Source organism: Squalius cephalus (assembly GCF_949319135.1).
Source record: "Squalius cephalus genome assembly, chromosome: 15".
NCBI classification, from domain to species: Eukaryota; Metazoa; Chordata; class Actinopteri; order Cypriniformes; family Leuciscidae; genus Squalius; species Squalius cephalus.
In genome coordinates, this window is record NC_137136.1 from 11,566,926 (window position 1) to 11,593,817 (window position 26,892).

Sequence of the window (26,892 nt, forward strand, 5' to 3'; positions counted from 1 at the left end):
AGACAATAAAGTCAAACAAATAAGTGCACACTGTTAGTAATTCCATGCTCAAACATCTTCATATGTCCTTTATGAACATTATTAATATATAACTTCAGTATTATTATGTTTCAATATCATACATATTTTATGTATTTATTTTATTATATAAAATATATAGAATATAATATAAAATAGAATGTTTAAATATTAAAGTGTACTACTGTTCAAAAGTTTGGTGTCGTTCGTAACAATTCTACATTTTGTTCCACTGACAGATAGGTTTAGGGGTGGGTTTGGGAGTGGACCTGTTTTTGTTATTGTTTTTCTAAAAATATTCCATATATGAATCACTTCATATGAATTCAAATGAAATCGCCACCTCGTGAAAGAGTTTTGTTTTCTCATGAGATTTGGTTGAATTTGAAGTCTCTTATGCTCACCAAGGCTCCATTTATTTAATCAAAAATACAGTAAAAACAGTAATATTGTGAAATATTATTACATATTTATTCCTGTGATGGACAAGCTGAATTTTCAGTAACCATTTCTCCAGTCTTCAGTGTCACATGATCCTTCACAAATCCATTTTCTGCTCCAGAAACATTTCCCATTATTATCAATGTTGAAAACAGCTTAATATTTTCTTTATCTTTATTTTATCTTAATATTTACTTTATCTTAGGGTCCAATTCTCACTATTAACAATCTATTGACTTTTTCCTCAATAAACTCCTAATTACGGCTTATTAATAGTTAGTAAGGTAGTTGTTAAGTTTAGGCATTGGGTAAAATATGGTCATGCAGAATAAGGCATTAATAAACAGCCAATATCCTATGCATGCAACTAGTGAGAATTGGACCCTAAACTAAAGTGTTACCAATTTATGTTTATTTTTTTTACATTATAAATGTCATGCTGTCACTTCTGATAAGTTGAATGTGTTCTTGCTCCAAAAAGTATTAATATCTTGCAAAAAAAAAAAAAAAATGTAATTGACACCAAATATTATAGTTGTTTCTGTATCTTTAATGTAAGTGCATCATGGTATTGATGAATCATGATTTCTGCTTGAAAATGTTCGCAGACAGGTTTTACATATGGTTAATGAATGTGTACAATTAGGTCTTTCATTGCCTCAGTAATGCAAGTTTGTCCAATCATGCCTCAAGTCTGATGATCTCTAAAACATTCAAGACCTCTGACAGATCATCATTAGCTGTATGTCCTGACTCCTATGGATTAAGCACCAGCCTCAGGCGCATTCAGGGGCGTGCAGAGAGTTCCTCAAATGTAAAAAGGGGCATAGAGAGAGAGAGAGAGAGAGAGAGAGAGAGAGAGAGAGAGAGAGAGAGAGAGAGAGAGAGAGAGAGAGAGAGAGAGAGAGAGAGAGAGAGAGAGAGAGAGAGAGAGAGAGAGAGAGAGAGAGAGAGAGAGAGAGAGAGAGAGAGAGAGAGAGAGAGAGAGAGAGAGAAGATGAATACATATATATGCTTTGCATCACATAAATGTTTTTTTAAAAAGTATATTAAAATAGAAAACCATTATTTTAAATTGTAATATTTTTTCTGTATTTTTTATTAAATAAATGCAGGCTTGATGCACATTAGATACTTCTTTAAAAAAATGTGTGTAATGTGTGTGCAAATTTTTGACCAGTAGGCTACTGTACTATTATCAGACCCTCGAAAACGGAGGAGACTGACACACGCAACGTGACGCAACCCATAGCAACGCGTTATAGCAACAACACCTCAGACTGACAGAAACGTAAAAATAAATGTTAATGTAGGCTACTTCAGTTTTTTAAACATTGTCATGTTATAATTATAATCAAATGCATTTTGTTTTATTGACCACAATATTATCATTGATATGTGTTTGAGAAGGGCACTTTTGATTCATTTTGAAATAATTATTTATTCTATGCTTGGGGGATTAGCTCTGAAGAATTTATTGATTTGTGCTTTTGTGCTTTTCTCAGAGAGATAATGAAAAAGTGGGACACGATGGAAATTCAGCAACAACAAAGGGAGGAAGAGGCCTAATCTAAGGCGAGAGGCAGAAAAGGTGGCTGTCGCGGTGAAGGGCCATGCAATTTAATAAGTTTGAACAAAGAGCTAGCGTGATCTTTAATTACACCCCACGATAGGAGATGCAAGCCTCTTGATATTACCTCGCCAACCTTGATCCATATCAATGTCTGATGGACCAAATGGAACGTTTAGAAAATGAGCTTTGAATGTGGGAGATAGCCAAGGTTCCTTGGAAAGAGGTAGGAACGGAGAGGTAGGAAGCTAGGACATTTCGAGATGAAAATTGATGGAGACAAGAGAGGGAATTTATAGTTAGAAGACAGGAAGCAGGCGGCAAGGTGATTATGCCCATCTCGTCTGTCTGATTTAGAGCCCTCTAACCATATAATACAACAGAGAGAATTCATCAGTGCACAGATATAAGGCAGGAGCCAATTTATATTTTAAGTTTTACTGATTTCCTCGAACGGATCTGCAGGAAAATGTGGCTTATTCTGTGAACACGCTCTAACTTCTATATGGCCCTCATATAGCATTACGTACATCTTCTTTCTTTGAGAGTAAAATGAAGTGATGATGACACATAGACAAATACACTATGCAGTTACCATGGTTACAAGTAAAAATTTTGTCAGCAGCCCTGGTCCAGTTGGCTAATCTGTGTAGGAGAACATGACAAAGGTGTAATTGCTCTTACCTTTTACACTTGCATTACCTCTCCAGAGAGTCTATTTATGTAGCCATTTATACTCTTTTTCCGTGATTAAAAAATAATTACTTTAATGTGTGCACTTGTGCATGTGTTTTTGAATGCAGTGCTGTCAACACATCAGTGTCTAAATGTATTATTCATTAACTTTTTATATATTCCTCAATGGAATAGGTATTTGAACTGATTTTTTTTTATTTTGTAAAGGTGTCTAGTTGTTATACTTGTACTCCAGTGATTATTTAACCTTATTAAAAGGTTAATTTTTGCATTGACACATTTGAGTTAAAATCTACCTTCTAGTGAACTGTTTTTTGTTCCCCCGATCCAATCCATTGAATGTTGAGTAATATTTATTGAGTTATATTGAATATCCCCATACCAAGTAACGATCCGATACTTGTATTTTCCTAGTGCTTGGTGCAAACTTTGAGTAGCTACATTAAAGCTATTAAAATCAACCCAAGTATATAGGGCTGTGCAGAGTTGCTCAGGGGCTCAAATGTAAAAAAAAAAAAAAGGCATCACTACTACAATATCCAATATAACAATTACTACGGTAATTATATTTATAGGCCTATAAAAACAGCGTGGTCACAATTATAAATATGGGACAACTGTTATAAACTTCTTGTATTTTATGTATGAACAATAAGCAGAAAAATAGTGGAGATAAGGTTATGGCAACACCATCTCAGACAGTCTGACGGCAGATAAAAATAAATAGCAAACAAATGACTTTCGGTTCATTACAAAAGTGTGCATCAAATATGCTAAACATACTTATTTTGAATAAGTAATTACTGCTAAAAATGTTCTATATAGTATGTGTGTAGTATGAATGTAATCCGCACGTCACCATGCTGTCATTATCATGTGACCTACCAGCATCACTTATGTTGCTTCACTTCTATTCACAAATCTTCATCCGTGGGTCATGGCCTCATGAGATAGTAAAGTGACCATCATATGCACACTTTGGAATCTCGCTGGAAGTGCTATAGGTCATCCAGGTATTTTTTGCCTACTCTTTTATGAGTACTGTGAATTCATATTGTGTTATGATTTTTTTAATATGGTCAAAATTATTTGTTATTCTATTTGAGTTAGGGTTAGGGTTTTTTTTCTTCATCAGTTTTATTTTCTTAAATAAAGATAGATAGTTCACAATTGTTATTTTTATTTTAATTCTGTCATCACTCACCCTCAAGTTGTTGAAAAAAAAAAAAAACAATGAAATTCAATGGGGACCAGCAACTGTTTCTAACATTCTTCAAAATACCTTCTATTGTGTTCCACTGAAGAAAGAAACTCATACAGGTTTAGAAACAACTTGAGGGTGAGTAAATATTGGGTGAATTATTACTTCAAATTCATAGTCTAAAGTACTCATCGGTGCAGGTTAAGCTTTGACACTTAAAAAATAAACATAAGTTTTCTCTTTTAGCCGGTTGCTCTGTATTAATTTTTTTACAGGGCAGAAAAGCCAACTCCTCCTCGTCATCATGATTTAGCCTGGCTGACCTCTGAATATCACTCCCACACTTCCTCTGTCATCCTAGCTTTCCTGCCTCACATTGCTCGGATGATCCCTGCGTATCCCATCAGGAAGTTAATCAGGGATGTTTAAGATGAATAAGGAACCCAGAATCAGTCTATAGTATTCTGAACTGGTCACGGTTAAGAAAGATATTTTTTGAGCCCTGAAGATGAAAGCCTTTTTTCTGTCCACCACAATTCTGATGCAAGAATGGCAAAAATGAAATGACACAATTCTGTTTCAGATGGATTTCCAGATTATAGCTTTGTAGAGCTATTTTATTTATAGCATTTTTATTATTATTATTATTATTATTGTATTATGTTTTTGCAGCGCTGAAAGCAAAGTGACAGCTAAGAATCAGCATTTCAGAATATTAAGCACTGGGCCTGACAAGCAGGCCTTTGTCTTCTGTAAAGACTGAAAGAAAGAGGGGGCGAGAAAACAACAGAAACCGTGTAGATGAACAAACCGTTCTTTATAGAGCATATTAAATCTAAGAAAGATATGAAGTGTGAGATAGAGCCCTCGTATCATGTGACAGGAGAAGTTCACTTTTAAAATGAAAATTCTGTCATCATATGCTCACCCTCATGTTGTTTCAAACCTGTATGAATTTCTTTCTTCTGCTGAACACAAAGGAAGATATTTAGAAGAATGTCAGTAACCAGACATTTTTTGGGTCCCAATGACTTCCATAGTAGGAAAAAAATATACTATGGAAGTCATTGGGACCCAAAAACTGTCTGGTTACTGACATTCTTCTAAATATCTTCCTTTGTGTTCAGCAGAAGAAAGAAATTCATACAGGTTTGAAACAACATGAGGGTGAGCATATGATGACAGAATTTTCATTTTAAAAGTGAACTTCTCCTTTAAGACTGTCAACAGCCCTCTTGGCCTTGTTGGAATGGAACTTGGAGCCTAGATGAAAGTGATCAGAGCTTGAATGTTGTGTCAAGCCTTGCACTCTTCTCACTTTTCTAAAGAGAGTCTGATGGGAAGATGTGACTCATAGCTAACATCTCCACAAGAAAGAGAATAACAAACAACTAAAAAATATAAGTGCATGTTAAAAAATAAGTCGAGCAGGTGAGATCCTTGGTTTGTAGGTGACACAATGAATGTTTTGAAGTAAAATACAGAGGCTGTTTTACATAAGAGTTGTGGTGTTAAATAGCTGAAAAGGATTGTGCAACATTCATTTTGCAAAAGCAATATTGTTCATTGTTGTCTTGGATAACACTGCCATCTTGTGGTGGGTGCATTTGCTTTTATAGAGATATTTTCTCATTACAGTTTGTCTCACTCTCAGTCGCTTTAGTGCATTTCTTGAATCACCCTTAAGATTTGCAAACCAGTCTGTGCATTTCTCAAAAAAATTAGTAGGCCTACAAACAGCACCACACAATGGATTACCAGCAAAAGCCTGTACCTTGTTCAAAATCCTTAGTTTATGTCAATAAAAATATCAATGCTATCAGAATGTTCACAAATAAGATTAAAAATTCTAGTCACGTTGTCAATATAACAGCTTAGCCTACTCTGAGTGCACAAGACTGCATTTTATCTGTACGACATAGGCCTATATAAATTTCAACAGTACAAATTGACACATAGGCCTATACTGTATATGGGATATTGATTGCAAGAGACTTGACAGGGTTACAGTTACGCTTTTACTGTTGGTCTGTCGACAAATTACAGTTCAATGTCATTGCTATATATATATAAAAAGACAGGACTATATTTATGCATACTATATGTGTATGTGTGATATAGTATATAAAATGTATTTACTATATACTGTAAAATGCAAGTGTAATATGCTGCTGTACGTATAAAAATGCTACTTTAATATGAAGCATTACTGTAAGACATTACATTATATTAGAGTACAGTGCACATTGTTGAAATACATACCTGAATGCTTGAATGATTGAGGAAACAGTTGTCCTCCCAACATTCGGCTGTACTTTCACCCGCCTCAGCCATTGTACCCAGCAAGCAATAGCCGTCATTTCACTGTCTAGACCCGATATAGTCCGGCTATGAGTAACCTACTTCAAGCCAAAATAACCTTGAATTTGGTTACATGTCGTTTTTGCCTAAATAACTTGCGAGATGTATGATATTACATCACGTAAGCAAAGTAGACAGTGATTACAAGGTGTTTGGTTTCATTTCTTTGTTATCTAATAATTGATTACTAGTCTATTTTTGGGCTATGGTTTAGACATCTATTAAACTTTCCCTGACAGCCCAGATTCTGCCCTGTTTTGGCCTAGACATCTGGGCTGTGTTTGGATGGCTATTAGACGTATTTTAAACGCAAAATTGCTGGGTAATTTCATGATTGAGAACATGGTCCAACATAGTGGTCCTTATTTCATCAGAAATATGTCAATGTCCTTTTGCCTCTACTACCTCTTCTTGTGTTTTGCCTCCCTACCCTTCCACCACACATCCTTACTCCTCCTCTTCATACAGGTTTACCCTGTTTGTTTCTTTGTTGTTCTTCCATTATAAGAATAACTCTGTGTTGTGCTCTGTCTATATACTTTCCGAATGAAGATTCATGACATGCATCTCTGAGCTATTTTAGAGAACTGGTTGAGCATTGGTTTATCTAATGCCTTACATTCCCCTTCATTAGTAAAATTCAAGATTCACGTGTGCTATAAATCAATTCAGGACACATTTACAAAAAATGTCTCATAGAAATGTAGAAAAAAAATAGCATCTACAGTACTTGACACATTATGACAACTACTGTAGTTCAATCATTTTGCATTTCATGACTTATCAAAAACAAGACCAAAACACGCACATCACCGGCAAAAATATGCTCAGGGTTGGGTGCTCGACAAAAGAAATAATAAAAAACAGAAAAAAAGACGGCACACCAAAGCTCCAAAATATGCACACAAAAAAAGTCACACACAGGTTACGTTTTGAGTACACAGGCCTTTTGTCAGACACTGTCGTTGGTGGGCCGACTTTTTTCTGTTTTTCATTTAATGACTTAAGCAATAAACTAGATGTTTTGAGGGGTAAGACTATTCAGCAGAGAACCAGTAGTCTATAATACATTTTGAGCAACATGACATAAGCAATTAATAACGTAGTAAACAGCAGACAACTGTACATACTCGATTGCATGAATGTACCAAAGCATTTGCAACTTGTTCAAAAGAATGAGAAATTGCTTATATGATGTGCACAAGTGAGTATTTTAAAATGATTTTAAAGTTATTTTCTTTAGTATATATATATACAGTATACTATATATATATATATATATATATATATATATATATAGTATCATATTTCACTAATTCATATATTTATTTTATTTTTCTAAATATTTTTATATTTTATTTTGCAATAAAAGCCGTGAATTATTTCCAGCACAGTTTTACTGGAAAAAGATGGAATACAGTGCAAAACATTTACACGGATGACGATGCTAGTTTTTAAGTTTTATTTTTTACAGAATTATGATTAAACAAATGAATAGGCTGGATAAAATATCATAATTGGCATACATGCCATACTAAAGAGTTTGGATTTATTGCATCCATACATTTATTGGAATAAGCTTCTAGACACAGCTGGACTAGTCTACTAGATTGCAAACAGCTCACTTTTGCAAATTCAGATTCAAATTGTGAAAATTCTGTCATTTTACTCTTCTCATGTCATTACAAGAGAATTTGCATTTTTTGGGGTGAACTTTCCCTCAAAGTGATCTGGCACTGTTGTTTTATCACTTCATTTGAAGCTGTGACAGTCACTGTTGCTGTGGACTGCTTTTTTTGTTCACAATAACAGATTGTTACTCACTTGTTAGTGTGTGGTGTGTGCATACACCATGTTTTATATTAAAGAGGACTTTTCTGCACAGGAAACACAATGACATGTAGTGGAAGGTAGGACTTACAGTTGTTTATTCACTTACAGTAAATACCGTAGTACATCAACACATCACCATTTCCACACACAATGGTATAGTTTAGGTTAACACAGTCTTTATTTTCCAGTTCTGCACTTCAGCAGAACATGAGTGTTAGTTCAGCTCTGTGCAAGGGCTCGTGGTTGAGTACAGTCAAAAACTGAATTCAAGTGCTGAACGAAATCAAGAGGTTCTAAAGTAACTTTCTGAGTGGTCCTTCCTCTTCACTTAAGTGCAATACAAGAGAAACACAATCACTAAAACAAACTCTAAACATGGTCATGTTTAAAATAGAAAAGTCTATTCAGATTCTTTAAGTGTCTTCGAGGTGAGTAGATTAGTAGAATTTAAGAAAGAGACATTTCAGTTTAGCAGAAATCATTTACAGAGTTCCTTAAAATTCCACTTGAGCATTACGGGAATTGAGGCTTTAGGTCAAATCCCGGTCGTGCCAAGATATGACCTCATCTGTTGTCTTTCTCAGTGACATCAGCTCTTGGCAGCCTCCCTGTTCGCTCTATGTGATTTCAGAAGGTCCATTTATTTCCTAAACACAGGCTGGTACAACAGTAAAAACAACATATTCTGTTTCTGTTTAATATCTTCTGTAAAAATTAATATTCTAAAATAATTTCTTATTTATATCATTATGGTTTTTCAATAAATAAAGCACCCACCATGTGATAATTTTCTGAGATATTTGCCTTGTAAATCACCATTTTGAGCCAACTGACAACGTTAGTCACTTCATCAGTTCCAGACTTCGACAACATCATCAATCTGTGACATCATTGTTGTCTGCTGGTGCTGTTAAAATGGCTTAGGGGCCGTTCACACAGAATACGTTTTTCCATTCCACTGTGCCACTTTTCCATTGTCGGACGTGTTCGACTGGTCTTTTGCAGTGTCTCACATGACACGGCCTGGTATTCTAAAAAAGGTGGGGCTCAAGTTCAAATAAATTCAACTTCAACCCTTAAGGACTGCTCACATAGAACACATTTTTGCATTACACAGCACTTTTCCATTACTTTTCTATGTAAACATGCACTAGACATTGCACTTGCATCTTTTACAGAATTTCAAGCATGAGCGATGTTTTTAGAATGCTATGTCAAGTTAAAGTAATGCAGGGTTTTTTTTCATCCCACAGCCCTGCGTCACGCGTTTTAAACACAAATTTTTATTTTTTAGGTTAACAAGCGATAGACTAATGTCTTTGTCCATTCTGCTTGTGTCTCACGTCTTTTCCAGCATAGCTCTAAACATAGCATTTTAAAAGCACAGCGTTCAAGTTAAAAGAAGTTCAACTTAAAAAAAAAAACGAGTCTCTAGTCTAGACCATGCAATTTTTCATTCCACTACCCTGCAACTTGCGTTTGCTTTTCACTTTGCTGCTTTTCCATTGTTGTTCTATGTAAATATGCGCTAGATGGACACATTTGACCTTTGCACTAGTCTTTCTCAGTGCCTCGTGCATGACACGGCATTTTAAAAAGCAGCGCTAAATAAGTTTAACTTAAAAAAAAAAAGCATCCCTAGACCTTGCTTTTTTTATTACATTATCTAGCGCAGGTGTCACCAACCCTGCTCCTGGAGGGCTACTGTCCTGCAGACTTTAGGTCCAACCCTGTTCCAACACACCTGCCTGTAATTATCAAGCAACCCTGAACAGCTTGATTAGCTGGTCCAGGTGTGTTTGATTGGGGTTGGAGCTGAAATCTGCAGGACTGTAGCCCTCCAGGAGCAGGGTTGGTGACACCTGATCTAGCGTCTCGCAAAAACATGGTCTGTGTGAATGGCCCCTTATTCTGCCATATGTGTTCCAGGTTGAAAACATAAATGCTGGTCACCGTTTATCATGACTTTGATTTTTTACTACAGTATATCTCAAACGGCTCATACCACAGCAACAATTTGTTTTTCTGGGACTAGAAATGCAGCAACAGTCTAGTGACACAATATTCATCTCAGATGAATATGGATCACTTCAATGGGAAAGTAGATTTTCCTTCTACTTTCTGTCTGATGGATCTGTGTTATGGACAAGGTCTGAAACAAGGGAAGATACACAAGATGTATTTCACGGTCATTAAAAGGCCAGACAGGTTCAGACTAAGATGAAGCCTTCATATCCTTTCTCATCAGTAGCCATCTCACATAGGTATACATATACATTCAAAAACGCACACACACACGACAAGCACCTGTATGCATACTCACACAAGGAAGCATGCATGTAGTCAGGCACATTAGAATATACATTTAACACATATTTAGTTCTGATGCTCAGACTGTTCTTGTAAATAAAGTGCGGAACTTCTAATAGAAAAATCCATGTATGCACAGAACACACAAAGGCATTCATATCAGGGTATGAGTAAAGGTAAAGGCCATAGTTATAGCCCTTGTGTACAAAAGGAGCATCTTCATGACAAAAGGACATCATAGAATTGAAGGACATAAGTTATTGTTTCACAAAAGCCTCTTTGGCTGTGGAAGTTCACCCAGAAATGAACATTCTGCCATCATTTACAATGAAAGTCAATGTAATCCAATGTTATTTTGGACCCCATTGACCTTCATTGTTTGAACAAAAAACAGTTGGAGGATTCTAAAAAATGTAATACAGGTTTGGAACAACATGAGGGTGAGTAAATGATGGATTTTATTTTATTTTTGGGTGAACTGTCTATTGTAACATTATGCAAAAAAAAAAAAGTGTAATTGAGCAACTTTCTAATAAGTTTGAGAATCATAAAGTACACACAGTTTTTCATTTTTGAGTCAAATTAATAATCAGCCAGGGTTGCATTGAAATCCTTCAATTTGACTATACAAGTGAGTGACATGAAGTGAAGGCCAAGTGTGATTACTTGGAATATGTTCTCTGAATTTAACCCATCAAAGTTAGTGAAGAAGACACATTAGGAGCAGCGAGTAGTGGACACACACACACACACACACACAACTCGCCGGTATTGAGAATCAAACCCACAACCTTCGGGTTACCTTCTGACTCTCTAACCATTAGGCTACGACTGCCTTTGTCCAACACTGCTTGCACACTACCACTGAGCTACAACCCCATACTTCAATCCAGTGACATTACATCCTGCCTAATGTCTTCTTCATAGCACCCGGCATTTTAGCCCTCTTCACTGGCTAGACATCTAAAAGGTAGGGAAGTGTGCACTGGCAGTGCAAAACCAATTGATTGCAATTCGCAGGTATTTCTAAACCAGGGATGGGCAACTTCGGTCCCGGAGGGCCACTGTCCTACAGAGTTTAGCTCCAACCCTGAAAAAAATCACCTTCCTGTAATTTTCTAGTAATCTTGAGGACCTCAATTAGCTTGTTCAGGTGTGTTTGATTAGGGTTGAAGCTAAACTCTGTAGGACAGTGGCCCTCCAGGACCGAAGTTGCCCATCTCTGTTCTAAACTAACCTCAACATGGCACTGGAGACACACTGTAAGGCAAGCACTGTAGAGGGGGGAATTTGATCTGATTAATTAAAGAGAAACTGGTTAAAAATCAGTCATCTTTCAGTAAGATATTCCATATGGAGTTTGTAACATTTCTGTCATGGTTTAAGACCTGTGCATTTAACTGGCATCCAAATGAGGTTCATCTGAGCACCACATTTTGATAATTGAACTGGTCTAATGGCATGGGAACTTTCTTTACACACATTTTAATGTCCCGTGTGTATTCTTGTAACAGTAGCATGTGACAAGAGCAAAGCCAATGTTATGGGTTTGATTTACAGGGAATGCAGGGAGGGGAAGTTGTTCTTTGAATGCAATATAATATGTCTGGCAAATGTGTAAATGACATGTGAGTAACAAAAAATTAAGAACAGCACACTACACCAAAATGAGGTTGGATTTAGAGGCACAATGCAAGTATGAAAATATCCAGTTATGGTCTACATAAACTATCCAGTATGCAAACTAACCTGTCAGCAAAATGTTGACATTCCCTCACAGATCTCATGTAAACTGGGTTTATTAGGTTGGAATGGCACTCATCAAACAGATCCGCTTAGGAACTGAGCACCTTCCAGCAAGCAATCCATTGTTTTAGAGCCATTCTCAATGAGTAATGCGGTTTTAAAGCATGTCACCAGTTTGGTAAACAGAAAGCAGTTGGTTCAAAATGCACTGGCAGGCCACATAATAAAACCATTAACAGCAAATATGGGATAAACTGAAAAATATTAAGAAGGTCCTTCATTGTTAGTTGCTTCAGTTGTTGTAGACCAGTGAAATCCCTCCTACATGTGCAAGCAAGGTCCCTGCCATGACATCTACTCCTGCTTCTCTTCTAGATACGCCTTCACCCGTTTGCGCACATAGAACGCAGTGAGAGCGCTGCAACACGCTGTGAAGATAAAAAGAGCCACTGCGTCGTGAGCCAAGTCACCATGAAGACGTTCGTAGAGCGGTCTCCTCTCACTGTAATCCATTCGCACAGCTTCGATCTGCACTAGAGTGCAGAGCACAAGGAACACGTGAAAGATCTGATGGCCCTGTCCGATGAAGTCGCAACATCCCGGGAGCCAGCGCTCAGGATGGGGGTACGAGAAGAAGTAGGCACTGATCAGAAAGAAGAGGACTTGATAGCAGTGGTAGACCACCACCTGGTCAGCACAGCCTTGTTCAGAGCTGTAGCATTTATAGATGCGATGGAACACCGGACTGATGTCTAAACAGTAGGCCAGGCCCGAGGGCACCACCTGGAATAGCTTGTGAACGAACTTGGGCAAACTCGGGCTGGCGTACTTGCCGTAGCAGCAGCCCGTACAGGACAGCCAGGCTAGGAAGGCTGCAGCCGGCAAGAAAAAGCTTCGCACTTGAGCGTGCCATTCTTCTTCGACAACGTAATAGAAGTGGGCCAGAGCGCTACCATACTGGTAAACGGCTACGCCCACATAGTCCAAAAAATAAAAGGTGTAATGGGAGAGCTCAGACTTGGCTGAGAGTAGGTGGGCCAGCGCACTGCAGCCCAGGTAGGTGAACGCGGCTAGGAGCAAGATGAACATCGGCTGGGCGTGCGGGTCTCGCAGGAAATCCACAGTTTCAGACAGCTCCTGAAACTTGACTAAGATAATGAGGGAGGCCAGCAGGTGTGTCCACACATTTACAGACTCATTATGCCTCTGAAACAGAGTGAGGAAGTAGTAGCGCCAGTTCTGGTCAGGCGGCCGGTAGCCCGTGAATATGTGTGACTCGCGGAAAACCCACGGCACATCGCTCACCATCACAGTACAAGGCAGTTTAGGGAAGGCTGACTCCAGGAAACGTGGGATCTGGCGAAGTTGCTGTGCATTGATGAACAGCCGCCCAATCTGCTCCATCACAACTGTCGCCATAGTGAGGAAAAATTAAGCGGCTGTGTAGTGTGAAATCTGTTTGGGGAAAGTATTAAACAGTTAAATAGTACCCTTGCATTCTTCAGTAAGTTCACAAGGGAAAAAATCTAAATACAATGCTTTTTTACACTCTCACCACTTTAATTTGTCTACCAACAGATTGAATATATACATCACATATGAGTCAGAAAAATGTACACTACAGCTCAGATAATGTATTGTATAACATTATGTGGAGGAAATGATGGTCATGGAAATGATCTGTCATGCTGAGGACAAATACATAGCAAACATTTTATTTTTTATTTTTTTTGTTTGTTTGTTTTGTTTAACTTAACAAAATTAAAGATTGTTTGTAAATCACTCACAATATACAACTATGGCTCACAATAACTTTAAATGACTCTCCGTTTAGGTTATTAAAGTTGTAGACATTTCATAGTTTAAGATTAAAAGTCTGAGCTGGGTAAAACTATTTTGAAAAATACACATTTGACAAATAAATCATGAAGGTCACAGTAAAAAAAAGTTTCCAACACATTTTAATGTGAATTTCAACTATAAGAAATAAGGTGAACCCTGTTAGTTTTAATATAAAATCAACCACTAGGACATAAAAGTACCTGAAGTTGCAGAACCCTTATATTTTTAAAGGTTTGCGTTTTTAAAACGTTTTAATTGGTATGTTTTTTTTTTAGATCGTGGCCTATACTTTTTATTGGTCAAGTTATTTCCATTCTATTTGAATGCAAACCACAATCTAAACGAGCCAAGCAAATTGATACTGTTAAAATGGAAATATCAGGATCATTCAAATTTTATTTAATGAAAAACGTTACCGAATAGCTTGCAAAAACTGTTTATTTCTCTTTTGGTAGCAAAACTGGTTCATCCTGAAAATTAAGGTAACGTGATGAAAACGGGGCGTTTCTTCTCACCGCTTACGTAACATCAGCTCGCTGCGTAAAGCTCCTCGTGCACATTAATTAATAAGGACGAAACTGATCAAACGAAATCATCGATCATAATGTCTGGAAAACAAAAGGTCTGCCAAAATAATGATTTTTAATTTTTAAATCTGTTAAAAGTACGTGATAGAAGGGGGAAGCTGTGGACAATTTTAGTGATGGCATCCCAAAAGGCAGACAACCCTTCCCACACCCTCAAGCTGTCTCGTAAATTCTCGAAAAAGAAACGTGAGACGCCGGAAGCGCAACAATGAAATGTCTTGACAAAATTCAACGTCTACGGGTGCAAGCAACAAGCCAACACGTTTTCTTACTTACCTCATGTACTGTACATGTTTTAACAAATGATGATAATCTATCTTGAGCTATGATAATTAATTATCCCCATTTGTACGGTTCAACACAAAGGCTATGTATGTTTATTTTTACTTTATCTAAAAGATAGTGCATAGGGTGGATATAATTTTCACCTTTAATTTAGCCTTAAACAAATGAGCGGTAAATGAACTGGTTTACCTTTTAAGAGGATAGTCCCCTCAGTCAGAGAACTGCATTTAACCGCGCCTTCATATGCGTCTTGAGGAAGCGGAATCAAACAAAGAAAATTTCATAATGAAAAATTACGTAAAATTGTATTGAGCAGGAGAGGTTCCTGTCAGCTCCCTGCAGTACCGCTGTCAGATGGACGAAATCTAAAGGTTTCTGATGGGCATGCAAACTGTCCAATCAGAAAGACCGAAGAGCATTGTCCCCGCCTTCGTCTGGAGTAACTCGCCAATAGGAAACACCCTTTCAGGTGGCAACACCCTGTCAAATGTTTGTGAAATGTGAAACTACCCTCTTCTTATTAATACCGCCTACATTTAATAAAAGGCGATGTGAGAGCCACTGAGGTATCACACCGACAAAAGATGTGTATATATATATTATGGGATATATTTTATAAATTGCACATATCACATATATATGTGCCCATATATTTGTGCTATGGGTAAAGTAGCAAATTCCCCTACATTCAGAGTTAACAGCACAGATTTGACAAAAGCCACATGTATACATATTTAAACACTACATTTTTATTGTCCTTTAATTGCAATTAATTAAATTTAAAGGTAATTGTACACATTGTCTAATATGTACACATTGTGAATGTACTGTTTTCACTTCTTGTGCTAAAGTTAAACTATGTGAAGGCTTATCTCATCACCCACACTGGCACTCTGGTTGACAATGTGTCCTTGTCATACTCTGTTCACAGTGGAAACAAAGATCCACATTGTGAATTTAGACACAGGAAGGCAAAATATTTCTGTTAGTCAAGCAATAATAGCATATTTCCATTTAATTTGCAGTATTGTACCAGCATAAATTTGTCAAAGAGGCAGAATAAAAATAGTTCAAGACTTCCTGTTGTAAATGTAATTGTATGTCATATTGATAGGCTTTTCTGTCTACAGTACTGTAGTGACTGAATAATTCAGGCTGGGTCATAACAGCATGTGGATGACTGGAGGAAATTTGGACATTTGACCTTCATAAACCTTCCTATGACACAGACAAGCACATTTCATTTTTATTTTATTCAATAATAAAAAAAAAACATTTATTCAAACAACATGTAACTGGGCATGATCTATTTTTTTTGCATTGATTTAGAATTTGGAAATAAGGTATAAATCATTATAGAAAAGATTGATGCACTACTTCTTAACGCATAATAATGTGACATGTGGACAACAAGCCATTCATCATTGCAAAGCAATATATTTTCATGCACGTAACTCTATTTTGGCATTAAAAAAGGATAAATCCATAATAATTGATTATGTCAAGGTTTTTTCTTTTCTTTAATCATTTTGAGATTTTTCACAAAAACCTTTTCCAATACGTTTGACAAACTCAAACCACTAGATGCCAGTATAGTTCAAATAGTCTCAAGTGACGTATTTTATTAGATTTTCTGGGAATGCTACAATAAGGTTTCATTTGTTAACATTAGTTAATGTATTAACTGACCATGAGCAATACATTATTTACTGTATTTGTTAATCTTTGTTAACATCTTCATTGTTTGTTCATGTTACTTCACAGTACATTACCTAATGTTAACAAATACAACTTTTGATTTTAATAATGTATTAGTAAATGTTGAAATTAACATTAACAAAGGTTAATAAATGCTGTAGAAGTGCTGTTCATTATAAGTTCATGATAACTAATGAAACCTTATTGTAAAGTGTTACAATAAGATTTTTATTGTCAGATTTTTTTTTTGAACAAGTGAACTAGTAAAGGAAATGCTTGTGGATAATGTTTAGTATTAACATGAAAATCTATAAATTATTATTTTGGCAAAATCTTTTTTTCTATATAGAATTACAGAAATACAGGCCATTCATGTCCATAATGTACAAATTTTAAGAAGTTATTTTACTCCACATTACACTCTGACTGCAGACCAACAAAGAGGCAGTGGCAAAACTGGTACCATAACAAACAACTGTGCAACTTTATTAAGCTCAAAGGATGGCAGTACTGACATACAAGGGAACAGGTGCACAATGCAATATACCAAGATATATTAGACCTATGCATAACACAGGCATGCATCCCTATCAGTAAAACACTGCTCATTTTAAATGCTATAGAGCTGCAACTAGACAAATCTACAGGTTAGAGGGGATTATGAAAGACACAACTGAATACACACAGTGATGAAATGTTGTGCACCAGCTTTCCCCCAAAACCCCTTAATAAAAAAGTGGCAAGTACATGGATCCAAACATGGAAAACAGGCAATTTAATGGAACAAAAAATAAATCTTTGGATACATTAAAAAACCCAACACTATACCCTAAATGAAAAGGAAAATGAGGAAACTTAGTTTTCATCCTCGCCCCCCTCTTTTGTTTCTTTGTTCTTTCGTACCTCTTCAAGCTTCTTGTCCTAAAATAAAGAAACAAATGTCCATTAAAATAATGTATTATTTAATATAACTAAAGTTTTATGGAGTAATACACAATGCATACTGTATGTATTCATCTATACACACACACCTTCTCTTTGAACTTCTCGTTCATAGCTGCCATGCGTGCTGTGCGGTTTTCTTTGTTGGCTTCCATTTTCTGGTTAAGCTTCTCCTCTGCCATCTTGCTGAAGTTGTTGTTCTCCTCCATTGCTTTCTGAAGGACCTCCTTCTCATGCTCTCGTTTCTCAGCCAAATGCTTCAGGACCTCTGCCTCATGGTTCTAACATGAGGAACAAATGAAGAAAAAAAATGAGGAACAGAATGCAAGATCAGTATGCAATTCATTGCTAAACAACCACTTACCTTGCGTCTCTCCTCTGCTGCATCCAGCTTTTTCTGGATCTCATCCAGAGATACCTCCTTCTTCTTGGGGGTTGAAAGTGGGAATTCTCCCTTGGCATCTGGAGCCGTGGGACTCAGGATGACTTCAAAAGCCTGTCCTGAGGCACGCTTGTCCAGTTCCTTAACCTGAAAGTCTATGAACGATACAGCATTGCATTTAATAATCCACGCTCCATTTTCTTTGCAGAATGACTTCATTTAGATTATGGTTTTAGTGAAGCATATTGCTTTAGAAATCACATCTTACCTCCAGAGGACGCCATTGCACTTCTAACCTCGAAGGTTTCACACACCTGCCAAATGAAAGCATATAATAATAATAATATCAGATATAATAATATAAACGTTTTGCTACTAACATTGATGCATGGTAACACAATCTTTTCTCTTAATCATCTGTATGCTGTCACATATTGTGAACAAGTAATAACACTCACATATTGTAAACAAGCCTGAGCTATACAACAGCCTATCATCTTCATGGTAAGCTATTCATGAAAAATCCATTTGAGTGGAATCAGTCTCTTGCGGTGATATATACAAGAAAAAAAAACATTAATAACTATAAATAGCACACTACTTTAGGGAGTGGCGTCGCCACAATAGTCATGCATAATTTACTAAGTGAATGATATTATGGGAAGGAAACAAGCAAGACAAAACTCTTGTTAAAAATGCAAATTTCCTGCCTATTAAATGGCAATAGATCCTTCTTTTTGCTGGAAGCCAAGAAAAGGACGAGTCGCTGCCAGCACAATAACCACCGGATCAATCTATTCAGACGTGCTGTCATCATCATCCAATTAAACGATAATTGTTTAATTATAATCTACAATACAGGGTGTCCACTCGGGTGAAATGTAGAGAAAACAAATCATATCTTTTTGTAATGTAACGTTAATGTGATCGAACTGGTCATTGAGAGAAACAAAGGGGATATTGTGTAAGAAACGAACAAAGACAAACAGGGCAGTGATCCTCGAGCTAGTTCGTTGTACAAATTCGTCGCATATTAAGCATTAGACAAACTTGACATCTTAAATATGACCAGACAACAAATCATCACTCGATGGCTGAAAATAAACATCCAGCACTAGTGCTTATCCGATGGGATGCAGGATCTCATCTGGAGACAATAGATGGCCGAGATACACCCTGAACCCCCATTTTAACATCATGCAAAAAAATCCATAATATTACATACTATACCATATTAAATAACAATAATGATAGCCTAATAATGTTCAAGGAACATGCTAATATTGAATGCAACCTTTACAAATAATGGTATGAATGTATGACCCGTTTCTAGGAAACAAGATCACACCCAAATCTCTCCCATTTCACACCAGACACTAACGTTACTGCACTGCCCACTGAAAAGAATAATCTCAGTGCTGACATGCAAAATGCATATTGATATATGTTCATTAATCGATGTTATTGATGCATGCGAAGATAAATAAAGTCATTTGTCCGGATTAGTTGGCGAATGCACAAACAACGAAGACAAAAGACGTCGAGACCCTTAGATCACCTGTCACGTATTTTGGACTAACGTTATATGGCAGGCTTGTTGTTACAATCTGAGGTAAAATAATTTTTTTTTAAAAACTGTTCAAGTCTGTGTCAGCAACAGCAAAATAAACATTCCAAACTGAACTAATAAGAGCCAGTTGGCTAATGTTGAGCTGCACCTCGACCATTTGCACAATTCCTCCCGATTAAACGACGTTAAATACAAAATCTTAGCCTAATGGTCGCGCGACGACGAGCAGCTGCGATGGCTATTTTTAAATTCATGGACTTTCTTTGTTACGGTAACTATCTAACCATACAGAATATTCTCGATGCCCTTGTCTATTATCTACGTCCCCTCCCCAAAGAGTGAGATCAATAATAATGGTGTTACTTACAAAAAAGGTAACCCTGTGAATGTTTAGCTTTGATACTTTCATTGCCTGTCACGCGAGGAACGGTTGGGATACATTGCAAAAATATTAATATTTGAAAACAAAAAGCACACACCTTTAGATGAAGCGGAAATCCGAGCCAGAGTGGACCGCGCGCAGATTCCTCTCTGCCTCAGCATCAACCGTTCGCGCAAAAGAGGACCAAAATGTGTTACGTCATATTTTGATGTGACCAATGACTGTCGAGTAGAGAATTTTGGGATATGTAGTAGGCCCAGACTATAATTTCAACTGCGTAATAAGATCGTAGTCCTAATTTACTTTTAAACGATTGGCATATATATGACCGCCGCTTTCACATTTGCACAGTATAATGCTTATTTATGAATAGAAATTGAGTCACAAATTATAAATGGTCATTACGAAGCACTGGTAACCTATAGGGTACTATAGCTTAATTTGGAGGAATAAAAATATGACAACTTGAGACTAGCAAATTTATTTTCCTTAAAAAGTAACGTCAAGGTAATATAAGATGAGCCTTTATTATACTTGACCTCACCCATCTAGTCATGCAGAGATATACAGCCCAATAAATTATTAGAACAAAGCAGCAACATGTGACCTACTTTACAAATTGTTTTTAGAGCAAAGCAATCTGGCAATTAACAGTTCACTTGGCATTAGAGATTGTTTTGCTTCTGTTCTTTCCGATGCCTCAGTGAATCCTCTGTCACTGCATGAACTTTAGCTGAATGGCAGAGCTGATAGTCTCAGCACTGCGTTTTTCAGCTGACTTGTTTTTACTGTCTTGTGGCTGGTGTTTGTTTCTGTGTCACTGAATGGTCTTGGTCTCTGCCTGAGAAAGGCAAATGTTTGGAGTCGGTTACTTGTTTTGACTATTTTAAATGCATAAATATTACATTGAAAATAATAATTTAATAGCAGATGCTCTTATCCAAAGGAAAAATACAACACTTAATGGCATGCATTTGCATTACATTATTATATGATTTTTTTTTTTTTGCTCCTCAGTTAAATATCTCTCTAATATTTTCCTTGTAGGCCTTATCTCTGTCCAAAAGTGCTTGTATCATGCTCTGCCAGTCTCCTCCTGCCCCACCCTGGATCTCAGTCTCATTCAGGGGGAGACATAAGCTGCCCAGGGAAAAGGGGGAGCAGATGGTGCTTCGATGCCTCGCCCTGTCTAGGGTCTCTGGTGTCTTACACAAAGACACAAAGCAAGCTTAAAAAAAAAAGCCAAGGAAACTTTTGGCCTGGTATTACTGGGGCCAAATGCTATCATAAAAGCTATTTTAGCATTTTAAATCAAATTCATCAGCAGGCCTTTCAGAGACATACTTGCTACACGTGTTGCTTATCACACATGTTGCTGATTGGCATTTTAAAGGAACGCTAGTGTTTGAATGCATCATGTAAGTATTTATATAAACTACCTATCCAATATGTAACATTCACACACCAAAACAGTCCAACGATGGTCTTAAGGTTTAAGTCTTTTAGTATACAGTATAAAATTGTCAATACAAATTGATCATGATGAAAAACACCACGTCCTATTGATCTTCCTTCGTTATGTGTCAACCTTATTATAATTGGGCTATAAACCTAAAAACTGATACTTGATCTGTTAAAATGTTTTTAAAAGCCAGTCTATCCACGGCTGGATGTGCACTTTGACTGACCCATGTGGACCAGATGTGCATAGATTAATGCCAGAATACATTCTGATAAATGCATTGGAACATCTATTGGCAGGATTGAGGATCAAAATGTCTGCAGGCAGACAGACAGATAGATAGATACTGTGCGTTTAATTTCCCACCGCTGACAGTGACCCAGTTTGGAGAACCACTGAGCGACAGAGAGACTCTCTCTCTCTCTCTCTAATGGACCACTGAATACACACTAGCCTGAATAGGTACAGCAAAAAAACAAAACAAAAAAACACTTCTACTTGAATGCTGGTCTGCTTCTAATATGCAATGTTTGCTTTTTTGAGACAGAATTTTTTTCCTAGTGCCTAGGCTGAAGTCATCAAATTTTTAGTTGGATCTTTGGATGATGTCATGAAACGTAATGTCATGGTGTTATGTAATGTTCCTCCTCTTTGGACAGAGTGGGGGATGGTAGCTTCCATAAGAGTGACGCCCCTGCCATACCCGAACCACAATAAAATACTGGTTGCACATGCTTTTTTCACACAAACACATCCCCTCCCAATGTCTTTCTGCTCTGTCTCCTAAATTTGTATGTGAGGGCCTGTCACTGACTGGCTTTATCATGGTAATTCGTCACTAATGTATTAAGCAGTTAATGCAGCATTTGTTTGCCATTACATCACTAGGATCCAAGTTTAACATGTGCTCTGCTGCCTCCATTAGGAGGTGAATAAGCTGGTGATGAATTACAGATTAATGAAGCACACATCTCTGTGTTGGGATGTCCAGCCAGCCCCACTCCAGAATTTATTTAATTTTATCATCATTTTATTATTTTGCCCCCGTGACCTAAGTGAACCTGACATTGTACATTTTGACGCTTATGTAAAAGGTAATCATATATGCATGAGGGCCCAAAAGTATACCCCCCACCTCCAGTTCTCATCAAAGCACGCTCTCTTTTTTGCTCTAGATCATTAAACCATTAAAGGGTTAGTTCACCCAAAAATGAAAATTCTGTCAGTAATTACTCACCCTCATGTTGTTCCAACCCCATAAGACCTTTGTTCATCTTCGGAACACAAATTAAGATATTTTTGATTAAAATATCTTATCTTGGTCATGTGTGTGATGCGTGTGACGCAGTGTTGTAGTCGAGACCAGCTCACTCGAGTCCGAGTCGAGACCGAGACCAGAGAGGGTCGAGTCCGAGTCGAGACCGAGACCAAAGAGACTCGAGTCCGAGTCGAGACCGAGACCAGAGAGAGTCGAGTCCGAGTCGAGACCGAGACCAGAGAGGGTCGAGTCCGAGTCGAGACCGAGACCAAAGAGACTCGAGTCCGAGTCGAGACCGAGACCAGAGAGAGTCGAGTCCGAGTCGAGACCGAGACCAGAGAGGGTCGAGTCCGAGTCGAGACCGAGACCAAAGAGACTCGAGTCCGAGTCGAGACCGAGACCAGAGAGAGTCGAGTCCGAGTCGAGACCGAGACCAGAGAGGGTCGAGTCCGAGTCGAGACCGAGACCAAAGAGACTCGAGTCCGAGTCGAGACCGAGACCAGAGAGAGTCGAGTCCGAGTCGAGACCGAGACCAGAGAGGGTCGAGTCCGAGTCGAGACCGAGACCAAAGAGACTCGAGTCCGAGTCGAGACCGAGACCAGAGAGAGTCAAGTCCGAGTCGAGTCGAGACCGAGACCAGATCGGTTGGATAACCTAAGGTTGGGTCTAAAAACCAGACCTAAAGATATCTTCAAGAATATGTAAAATATTTGGTGGTAACAATAAAATTGGCACCATACTCAAACAGTAAATCAAATATACCATGGAATCATGTAGCCTACACTGTAATGGTAAAAAAGGCTCCTGCTGCATTTGCGTGGCGCGAACAGTCTCAAGTCATACGCAGTTGCGCACAAGAAAGTCAGCAATCATTGGACGTTTCAATCAAACAACAATTTAAAGAAATATTAACATACAGTAATCATGAAATATTTTGAATGGGACTCGAGTGGACTCGGAAGTCCGAAATCACATTCAGTTTCGTGAGGTTCCTTCGTGCGCAAACATTGCTTGCAAAGTCATTGCCTGATAAGGCAGCGAGGCAACAAGTCAGCTGCATACGTTTTCGGATGCAGCCATAGCACTTCCCCTTGGGGGGAATCCCTTCTCTGCCTCTGTGGCTACTCAATGGCAGCATCCGAAAACTGATAAATGCTGCCTTCGGAGGACGCATTCCAAGGTCAGAAGGCATCAAGGCACATCTACTGAGATACCTTCATCTGATCGATTTTTATCCCACAATCCTGTGCTTTCCATTCTGACAGATGAGCTAGAAAAATAAATAGGTCTGAAAGTTGCGGCTGGTCATCAGTTTGTATGTACATTTTTGATCAATGTTTTCCACTTATATGATGCCATTTCAAGCAAGAAATTACTATTGTAGTCATTCAATATTCACTTAGTTTTCACCAAAACTTGCTCTATTTTGCTGTAGATCGTTAAACCGTAACACTGCCTTAGAAGTCTGTCCGAAATCAATTTCGTGAGGTACTTTCGTGCGCAAACGCTGCCTGCAAAGTCATTGCCTGATAAGGCAGTTGCCAACGTTTTCGGATGCAGCCAATATGTACACTTCAGGCAGATCTATAGACCACAATGCAACACAATTGTGATGTTTTTAACCGCATAGTTACAGCTACCTTAAGCTGACTATTATAACTGTACATATCTATTCGTTTGTGTATTTTTTTTAATATATTTTTTCCAACAGCCTAAGCATACAGGCCTATAGAATGGTGTGTAAAACAAATTCATAAGGGAAAAAAAAGGTAAATGATAAATCAGCTCCATAGCGGATTCCAAGTGATCAAAGGTGTTCCATTTAAACTCATTGCAAGGGTTCAGCCAGTAGTGGGTGTTGTACCCCTGAATGGGAGAAGAGAGAAGATTAACTACAAAACTCGCTCGGTGTTTCCCCACTGCAAACTTTATAAAATGTACAAAGTTATAAAATGTAAATAATTCATTTGTATGTAATTTTGGGTTAATCTGCGATCTATTAGTTTGGCACAATGCGACGTGCAATCTGTTACATTTGCAGAATAACCGGACTCGCGTCTTCGGGAGTCATTCTCCTGAGTCGGACTTGGCAAGTCCGAACTTTGCGTACTTGGTATTGAGAAACGCCTAATGTCGGCGCTTGGTTTCTTGTGACAAACATGCCAAGAAGCAAGAACATGTGCTGCGTTCCAGTCCAAAATTGTCATGCCCTTCAACTCGCTAACTTCCCTCTGTCTCATTCACTCGGATGTACATCATTGCTTACGTTGCACGAGTGCCCTCTACTGGCGGAAACTACAATGGGCTGAACTGGAACGTCCTAAGCCCTTGATCACTTGGAATCAGCTATGGAGTTGATTTATGGTGCGTTCAAGTCATCTCGTATAGATCGTATTTACGAGTTGAACGCACTTGAACGCCACCACAATGTCGTAAATACCAGTGGGGAGCTCGGGATTTTCTCTAAGCTCCGATCTTTACGAGTTGGGGGCGTGTCAGTGATTAACATGGCGGAATACACAATACGTTAAGGTATTTAGCTGTGATATTGTCAGGCTTTTCTATTTACAGCGCAGTTAGCTAATTGCCAACACAGAATATGATAGTATTATAATATAACAATGCAACATGTAACGATGAGTTGGCAGTGGCTTCATAAATTAATTAAAAACATAAAAATACAAAGTACACCTGATGCACATTTCTTTGTTCTTCATTTTCTAGAACAAGAGTTTAAGAACCTTATTGTATTTTGTGTAATTAATTAAGAGAAAGTACTCCGCCATTTTGCTCCGACGAAAGTGACTTGAACGCACATGTCGTTATAAGCACGACTTCCCACCTCGTACGTACGAACTTCCCAGGAGGACTTGAACGCACCATTATTTATATATTTATTTTTCCCTTTAAGAGTTTGTTTAATGCAGCATCCAAATGTTTATAGGTGTGTTTGAGTTTTTTTTTTTTTTTAAAAATAGAATTAATATATCATAGAGTTGTTGGTGATTAGATGAGATCTGTGGGGACGTCACAATCGTACTGCATTGTGGGACATATAGGTGCCTGAAGTGTACATATGAAGTAGACTCACTCCCTCGTAAAAATCGAGGGAACGAGGGTCTGTCCATATACACTTCCCGCGTCCACTTCACGAAGTGGAACGCACTTCAAAATGGCGGCAGGGATTCCCCCGAGGTGAAGTGCTTAGGGAAGTTTGCAAGTGCATGTCTAAAAGTGGACTGGAACGCAGCCAAGATCTACTGTATGTCATCCATTGTTGTTTATGTCGCTTTCTTCTGCGCGCGAAAATGACGTCGATCGCTTCTTTCCGGCATAGGCTAAAGTTACACCACGCCTATCAAGTAACGTTAAGGGTAAGTTACTGTTGGCAGTGGAAACGCTAGCCGAATCATGGTTTACCGACCCGAACCGTACTGTACCGTACCGCTCAGTGGAAACGAGCCTATAGGCTACAGACTAAATATTCTCTATATGTGGTCTCGCGCCCTTATGTAGGCCTAGGCCTCGCGCCATTAATGCTCAAAATGGAGCTCCGAGCTCATGCACCTCTGAACTAATGAGCTTTAAAACATTTAACTCAACTCAATACTCACATCTGTACACTCTTAAACATTATACAACATAAAATTAACAAATCATTGGAATTAATACCTGAAAAGAGGGGGTGAAGACTAACCACAAAACTCGTTCGTTGTTTCCCCACTGCGAACTTTGTGTGGAATGGAAAAAGCCCGCGAGTTCTCCACCTAGTGTTCAACAAGACCAAGGTAATCGATTGCACGTCGCATTGTGCCAAACTAATAGATCGCAGATTAACCCAAAATTACATACAAATTAATTATTTACATTTTATAACTTTTTACACACATTCAAAGCGTGACTATAGTGCTGTCAATGTTGCACAGATTTAGGGATTTATAAAATACATATTTCAATCTGTCACATGGGCACGCGTGCAACGTAAGCGAGACAGAGGGAAGTTGGCGAGGGAAAGGCATACAAAATGAACTTAAACGCAGCCCTCTTCTCTTCTCTCAGTTCTATGATGATGTATTTTTTCGGTAGGACAACGTCACTCATATGATATTGCAATAATCCCAAACAACAAAGATCCACTCAATTTCCGATGGGTAAAATCAAGTAGCCTACATTTTTTCTTGTTTGAGAAGCCTTTTTTACTCAGATACGTTACAATAGGAAAGAAAAGACTTCCATTTCATGCCGACTTTAAGATAAACTAAGAATTCTGAGGGGGAAAAATTGTGAGACAAAAAGTTGCAATTAACA

At 37.9% G+C, this 26,892-nt stretch overlaps 2 protein-coding genes and 1 long non-coding RNA gene across 4 annotated transcripts; 1 reads left to right on the plus strand and 2 right to left on the minus strand.

The window, feature by feature from the left end:
- Nucleotides 1-8,191: 8,191 nt before the first annotated feature.
- Nucleotides 8,192-10,221, plus strand: LOC307171855. Its single transcript, XR_013823608.1, has 2 exons — nucleotides 8,192-9,795; nucleotides 9,992-10,221. It is a non-coding gene; the product is annotated as an uncharacterized lncRNA (long non-coding RNA).
- Nucleotides 10,222-10,872: 651 nt separating this feature from the next.
- Nucleotides 10,873-15,257, minus strand: paqr7b (progestin and adipoQ receptor family member VII, b). The gene is made up of 2 exons (XM_079893763.1): nucleotides 15,080-15,257; nucleotides 10,873-13,631 (listed from the first exon to the last, which is right to left on the minus strand). Exon 2 carries the CDS (start codon nucleotides 13,593-13,595, stop codon nucleotides 12,531-12,533), a length of 1,065 nt encoding a protein of 354 aa, XP_079749889.1. The 5' UTR covers nucleotides 13,596-13,631; nucleotides 15,080-15,257; the 3' UTR covers nucleotides 10,873-12,530.
- Nucleotides 15,258-17,048: 1,791 nt separating this feature from the next.
- Nucleotides 17,049-26,341, minus strand: stmn1b (stathmin 1b). Of its 2 annotated transcripts, none has more exons than XM_079894883.1 (5): nucleotides 26,257-26,341; nucleotides 18,181-18,226; nucleotides 17,895-18,067; nucleotides 17,620-17,811; nucleotides 17,049-17,509 (listed from the first exon to the last, which is right to left on the minus strand). In XM_079894883.1, exons 2-5 carry the CDS (start codon nucleotides 18,194-18,196, stop codon nucleotides 17,444-17,446), a joined length of 447 nt encoding a protein of 148 aa, XP_079751009.1. In that variant the 5' UTR covers nucleotides 18,197-18,226; nucleotides 26,257-26,341; the 3' UTR covers nucleotides 17,049-17,443. The 2 variants fall into 2 exon arrangements, with proteins under 2 accessions (XP_079751009.1, XP_079751008.1); XM_079894882.1 differs by lacking the exon at nucleotides 26,257-26,341 and adding an exon at nucleotides 19,962-20,053.
- Between the last annotated feature and the right edge of the window lie 551 nt (nucleotides 26,342-26,892).